The sequence below is a fragment of the Anser cygnoides genome, chromosome 6 (assembly GCF_040182565.1).
Source record: "Anser cygnoides isolate HZ-2024a breed goose chromosome 6, Taihu_goose_T2T_genome, whole genome shotgun sequence".
NCBI lineage: Eukaryota > Metazoa > Chordata > Aves > Anseriformes > Anatidae > Anser > Anser cygnoides.
The window spans coordinates 6,238,105-6,245,571 of NC_089878.1; the positions used below are offsets into that span (position 1 = coordinate 6,238,105).

The 7,467-nt window shown below is 39.7% G+C and overlaps 1 protein-coding gene across 1 annotated transcript in view; it reads right to left on the reverse strand.

The window, feature by feature from the left end:
- COL3A1 (collagen type III alpha 1 chain) overlaps positions 1–1,025 on the reverse strand; it is a 51,404-nt gene extending 50,379 nt beyond the window's left edge. The window contains exon 1 of the mRNA XM_013178763.3: positions 884–1,025. Within this exon, the coding sequence (XP_013034217.1) occupies positions 884–962 (79 nt within the window). The 5' untranslated portion in view covers positions 963–1,025. The remainder of the gene's footprint in view (positions 1–883) is intronic.
- Between the last annotated feature and the right edge of the window lie 6,442 nt (positions 1,026–7,467).

Below are 7,467 nucleotides of genomic sequence, written 5' to 3' on the forward strand. Positions count from 1 at the left end.
TCTGGTCTCAACTGCCTGGCAAGCAGGACCAGGACACATCCAAAAAAGGTCAGATGCACTTGGGAATGTATAACTTAAATCACCATACCACACTTATCTCCCCAGTAAGCTGAATTATTCTATATGAAGGACTTTTTTCCTCTCTCCAAATTCCACGCTCACTTGCTGTCTGGCAGACACACACACAAGCACTCTCAGGCACTCGCAGACACTGCCAGCCGCTGGTCAGTCCCAGGAGGGACCAAAGCAGCCTGCAGACGCACGACAGAAACCATCGTGGTTAGGGGAATTCAGTCACCCCCCCCGCTTTATGTCAAAGGAAAAATCCCACGCGCTGAAATATTTTTCATGTATCGCTCTTAAAAACTGTTTCATCAGAGCTGAGGAGAATTTTTCAGGCAGTTTTCCGCGCACAAATTGTTTAAACACAGCCCCATGCTGCTGGGGGGAAACAGGCAAGTACAAAGGAGCGCTCCAGATACAAAGCTGGAAGCAGACTTATAGCTTGTGACAAATAACTTCCAGACAGCACCCAGCCAGCAGTTGAAACGCTATTCCAAGAGTTAAAGGAAACAGTCGAAAAGCTCTCCAGTGTCTGTAATAGGAAAACAAGTAAGAACAAGAAGAAATGCAGCACAGCAGTGAGCACTGCACAGTCCCCTTAACCACCGGCAAACAGCAAAGTGAAGAGCAACCTTTGGGAGGGTAATGCATGCTCCCGCAGCTTTCAGCTTCAGCATTCGCTGTCGTTACTGCTGGATTAGCGAAGGAAAAGTGTTCTGGTGAGGTCTGTGAGTACGCGTTTCTTACCAGCTATTAAATGATTGGTGAAAATAAAAAATAAAACAAAAACATTAAATCATAAGAAGCTTGAATTACTCACCGTCCTGTTGTGCCAAAATAACTGAGGGTTGAAACACGGCAAGAATGAGCAAAGTTACTTTTTGCACAAAGCTCATCATGTCTAAATATTAGACATGAGACTCTCTGTGCAAAAAGAAAAAACTGGGGGGGAAGAAAAATCTATTCAAAATAGCAACATCGGTCGTTCCCTGCCCTTCCAGCACCGGGCCATGTACAGAACTCAGCCACAAGCATTCCCCAGCTTTGGCCTTAAATAGGAAAAAAATTGGCTTACTTTACTTTTCCACCCCCTTTACTGAAATATGAGAAGAAGACCCATCCCCTAACAGTAAATGAATGATTAATATTTCTCTTGGCTTTACAGAAGAATAAAGTCAACTAAACAAGATACACAGCACATCTGGAGCTTTTGTGCATGTGTGAAGTGCGCATCGAGCCTATATACACACAGTTAGTGTGTGCTGCGTGCGAGATGTATGGACGGGAAAAAAGGAGCCCAGCAGCAGCCTGCCCAGGGCAATGCATTTCTCATGCAAATCAGCAGTCATACAGCCCAAACACAATTTTTAATTCCTAGTGCTTCCTAGCGCTTCCTAGCAAAGATGAAAGGTGAGTACCTGATGTGACGCCCAAAACTGAAAAATCTCAGCTGTGCAGCAGCAAACTTGGCTGTTTCTGCTGAGGAGCCATCGGAGTTAACGAAGGGGAGGCCTGAAAATTGCAACACTTTTGTTCCAGTGCTTTTCTCACATCAGGATTTTGTGTGACCTAGGAAGAAAGCTCACATTAAAGAAATTTAAATATATATTCAGAGGCACCAATTTCACAATTTGATACTTTTTCAATAATGCAGCTAAATGCTTTTATTACAGTATTTGAAAGGAATGCAGAACAAGTACCACCTTTTTCTTTACTCTTTGCTCCTCAAACAGGAAGATATAGCTGAAAAAAATAATCTTCAAACTACTATTTTTAATTAACCTCTGTTCTTTATTTATTCCATATAACAGTTTACTGATAATCAGAAGAATCAGAACATACAGAGTTATTTTCCAAATAAGATGGCTTAAACAGGTTTTGTTACAAATGCAGTTTTAGCAATTTAGCTTTAATTACAAGTTTGAGAGACTCCAAAGTGAATGCAGAAAGCTGTGTCAGTGCGCATCTCTGATAAATCAGTGATCAAATTAATTACTACTCTCAGTTGGTTAATTTGGTCCAGCTCATTAACTGCAAGAGTGCTCACTCATTTGCTCGTAAGCACTGCTGAGATACCAATGACCCAGGGAACTGTCTCTCCTGTCATTAATGCATTTATCAATCCCCAAAAAAGGGACCCACATCTGTGCATGCATAAAAAAATCAAAGCAGTGTGAGGCTATCTTTTAACCTGATAGGTATTATGTCTCACTTCAAAACCTATTTACCTGAAATACATTTGCACTTAAATGGGAAAGTCATCTTCTGCCAGGGTCACCTGAGGTGAAACAGGGTGAAGCAAGTATGAAGAAATCTTAAATAACTTGATGCCACTTTCAACATACCCGGAGGGTCTCTTCTGCGTCCTACACATCATAAGGCAGAAATGGCTTCATACCTTTCAAAAGAATGATGCAGGGCTTTTCTGTTTGAATTAAATACTCTCAAATTGTCCATCTTGTCTGTGTTGGGATGGCAGAGTTATTTCAGGCAGTTGTAGGTTTTCATACCCAGTATCACTTTACTTAACAGGTTATCAAGTAGCTACAATAAACAAACAGCCACCTGCTAACCAAAAGGCTTCAAATCTTTATGCATATGCCCATAAGGCTTTATTTACTCATTTTTTCATATTCTCATATGATTTTTTTCATATTTTTACCAAATATTTCCTTATACTTCTTAAGTTTATCTTTTTAAAAAACAGAGAACACCCTTGGTGAATGCCTTACTTTCACTACTACTTTCCTTCAATTTATATAGAACAACACTGAATCATTCAATTAAGATTTAAATTCTAAGAAGAGCTCTGGATGGTTCACCTTGGATATTAAATTACGCCCCAACTAAACTATGAAGCCAAATTTATCACGATATATACTATTTCTGATAGGCATTGGAGTATCAATCTGCATGCTTCAATTTGTACAGAAATGAACTCTGACATTCCTGAATAGAAACATTATCTATATCACTTCACAATATATACTATTTCTGATAGGCATTGGAGTATCAATCTGCATGCTTCAATTTGTACAGAAATGAACTCTGACATTCCTGAATAGAAACATTACCTATATCACTTCATGATTACACCCCATAAAAATCACTAGTACTTATGGACATTATCTTCTGTGAGTTCTGGGGTATCTTTGCTGTGGCTCAGCAAATAATTAATGGCAACAATCAGCTGCACTGGAGTTTCTCATTAATGCAACTTCAAATAACAGTGGTGGTAGATTTGATTTTATATTTCTAGAGTGAAAGCACAAGGCAACTGCCTTTAACTGCCATGAGTCAGTTCCTTTTAATTGGGCATTCACAATGTTGTTTGATTTTAATTACCTGTGGCACAGCTTTCCTTGAACATCCATGGACACTTTGTGAGCAGAGACTTCCTTTTCACATCCTCTTTGCAGACGCACCCTCGCTCAAAACCCAGCTATCTTGATTCTTGAGTTTTGCAGGCAGTTTAAGAGTATTCAGTGAGTTGTTCTTGGTTCTCACCTTCTCAGGAATGTAATGTTTTGGCATCTGGATTACACTGGAAAAAAGTATTCATATCAGAATCAGAGAATGGGCATGGAGGGAACCTGGAAAAATTATTTGTTACTGAACGTATTTGCTTTTTACTGTGGATACCATGGAAGATATGTAGATCAAAACTACTGACAATCTTCAATGTCAGACAACTTTGGAGTATTCATGCTGTTCCTTCTGCAGTTTGGGATTCTTTGTGTACATTTGAGTCTTGTGGTCAGTGGCATTTTGAATATACTATATATAAATATAAAATATGTATTTATCAGGTGACTTCAGGTCCACCTACACCAAAGATCAGTCCTTAAGCAAATGATTTAAATGTTACTTTGAAAGTTCCCAAAATTCAGACTTGTAAAACAGGCTGGTAGCTATCCTTTATCCCCAAGAGAACTTAATCTGAACTGCCAGTCTTCAATTTTTGTCATTGTCCTATGTCAGGAACAAGAATCTTTTTGTTGTTGTTGTTCTAGGAGGATTTAAATCATTGTAGAGGATCTTGGAATTTAAAAAGGGGTATATAACTTCAAAGGAATAAAAAGCCAAAAATAGCGCAAATAATCACCAAAAGAAAATATAAATAAAAAGGGGAACTTAATTTAGGTAAGTTCCCCCAGATGCCATATCAGTGAAGCCTGGGTCAAGTCTTCTAAGTCTTCTTGTAAGGACTTTATTTTTTTCCCCTGGATTGCACTATTACTGAACAAACACACACTGCTAAGATGCATCTAGCAGATTGTTTTCTCTTCAAGCTCACTTTTAAAAAATACTTGACCTACCAGAAGAGCTGAATTTAGAGCCACTAAACAAAGCAAACAACAACAACAAAAACCCTTGCAATTTAATCATTCCTGTTTATGAACTAGAAGTAATACAAACTACGACCACAGCACTGATGACTAATAGGACAATTACAGGAATTAAGGTGGCCAAATCAATGAAATTGTTCTATTTATCTCCCATCTTTCCATTTCACTGAAATTATTTCCTAAGATGGGAAATTAGCTTTTGAGATGCAGCCTCTTGTTCACATGCCTTCTGCTTTCACCTTTGCACAGCTTCAACGCTTTTCACAAATGAAAATTCTCTTTTTGCAAAAGTCCTGTGCAGATTAAATCAAATCCTTCAACTGAGTCATGTTGGGAACTAACTGTGTTACAGCACAGCTGTGAAGGCTCTTAGAGCAGAGCCAACATTATGACTGCATACGGGTGAAGCAGACAGCACCCACAGCATTTTCTCTTCACAGCAGGAGGGATGCAAGCCAAATGAGTTTAATGACCTTTGGGTGTACCGAATGCTGGGGAATTCAAAATCTGTGGCCAGGGCGTGGTTTTTTGTACTGAACACGTACCTACTCTTGTCGCCAATGATGAAATCTGTTAGAGCACTGGCCCAAAGCCTTGGAGAAGATGCTCCTCTTTTTCACCGAGGTGTCAAACTTACTTTGCAAGGAATCCTTTCTTCTCATCTCTAATTCAGATTTCCACTGTGAAACTGAAAAAAACAGACCTCCACTTTTTTTTTTTTTTTTTTTAAAGAAACACCACCATCCCATTCCCTAAGAAAATACTCAATGGAATGGCTGCAAGACTTTGTGTCAGGACAGTGTCATGTAAAGGCTTTTGCAACTTACAGCTTATGGCTGTTAGATGGACAGCAACAGAACATAAAAATGGCAGAAAATACTTAAATACTTAAGACTAAATTTGGTTGTGAGTTGCTCAGCTACGTTTGCTTTTACATGAGTGCAAAAAATCCTGTTTTGATATACGTCCAAGTAACAAAAAAACTGATAAATCTGTCAAGAGAGCAGTCTGAGATCACGCTAACATATAAAGTAGGTTATCCTTGCAGCACAGAGTTCGTGGAGGAAGTGGGGTGCACCAACCTTCACTCTGTTGGCTCTGCTCAGGGACAGGCTGTCGTCTCTGCTGCCTCTGCTCAAAGCACTGCTGTTCCAGAAAGCACGTGGAGTTCCCAGCACGGCTCAAGCATTCTCCAATTCGGCTGTTGGTTCACCTAAGACCTCGGCACAGAAAAATTCCAGGATTTAGCCTTCAGGACTAGTGATCCAGCACATTTTAGGAATGGTTTTTCTGCCCCCCCCCCCCCCCCCCCCTTCATTTTCTAAATAAAAAAGAACAACTGTAAGACACAGCCAGGAATTATTTTAAATTATTGTTTCACATTTTTCTCTTCTCTATTATTTTTTCTAATGAGGGAATAAATATTCTTGTTTGAGTTTACTAAAGAATAACAAAAGGCCATCCGTACTCATATGACTCATCGTTTAGAAAAAAAAGAAAACAAAAGAACACAGGATTAATTGTTTTAACTCTCGATCTGTTTGGAATTAACACGATTCAAAACAGAAGAAATTAGAAAGGAAAAACAATTGATTTTTTAGAAAAATCTATTCTAAATGGAGGCAAGAGAAGATCTGTGAGTAGGTCAGAAAATATGGCAATACGAGATTCTTCCACAAGAAAGGAAATCCTGGTCATCAAAATGTTAAAAAAAAAAAAAAAAAAAACCTCAGTCTTCAGGATTAGCATTGGACCAATTTTCCCTGACTGTGCAAGGAAGGTGTGACGTTCTCTTCTGGACCACAGACGTGCCACATGTCCCAAGGAGCGCACGGGTTTCCTAGAACGGAGAGGTGGTGTCCAGCTGCTTCTCTGGGCGGAGGGAGCGCGGACCACGCTGGGGCCAGTCCTGCTGCTGCTGGGTGGCCTGGAAGGCTGGCTCTCCACATCTGCTTGAAGGGATCTCTTCTGATCCATGACCTCTTGTCACATGCATTCCTCTCTTGTTAACTCTAACACTCTCATACAGGCCATGGTATATCTGCTACAGGGAAGTGGCAGCACTTATGCGTTATCTTGGGTAATGCACAGGATCTTCATGCACAGAAGAACTCCTATACTATTGATCCCAACCTGTTTTATGACTAAGCTGTTTATGAGCTTGCACGTTTTTGGTTTTGTATTACAGAACAGAAAATCCTAGTTCAAACGTAACAGCTCAATGTCATTAACAACTGCTTGGGCAAGCCTGGGTGTTTCATTAGATACTCAGAGTAAAAAGATGCCACAAAACCACCCCAAAGTAGTAACAACAAAGTTGTGGTGGACTCTGGTGACCAAGTTAAACAGTCAGGAAGAATTATCAAGAAAACAGAAGGAAGTTAGCTCACATTCATTCCCCATGAACTCTGTGGCACGAACAGCGGTAAAAGTAGTATGAATCCAGCAAACCCTGGAATCCACCTTTTTTGTACTGAGGCATCTCCTCTCGTCCTCTTGCCTCAGCCCCTGCAGATTTCCAGCCTGCCCACAAGCACATCCTCGTCACTCACCAAAGTTCCTGTAACATAACATGGGCTTTCTATGCGTGGTGGGGACTTCTGCTTACACAACTTTCTTCTCTGAGGCTGTTCTTGAGACATCTCCTTTTGTTTCTCCCATATCTCCACATGTTTATAGCACGTAGCTTACACCTATAAATGTAACATATATACAGAATTTACACTTCCCAAGTGCTTGCCATAGTTTTATTTTCTAGTAGCAGCAGTGCAGCTGGATTTATACTGCCTTTACCCAGTCCTGGGTTGATGTCAGGCAGTCTTTTTGCATTTGCTAAACAAACAGATGTTTTTCCCAGACAAAATAACACAAAATGTAAACTTACTGCCTGCCCAAACACCTAAATTTTAATTATTCTATGAATACAAAAATTGTTATGCTTATTTGAGATCCACTTGCTCTTTGTTTCCTAAAGATAAGAGATGTTTTCTGTCTCCTTTCCTAACAACTGTGTCTCATGAAAAAGTGGAAATAAATATCATATATATATATATAT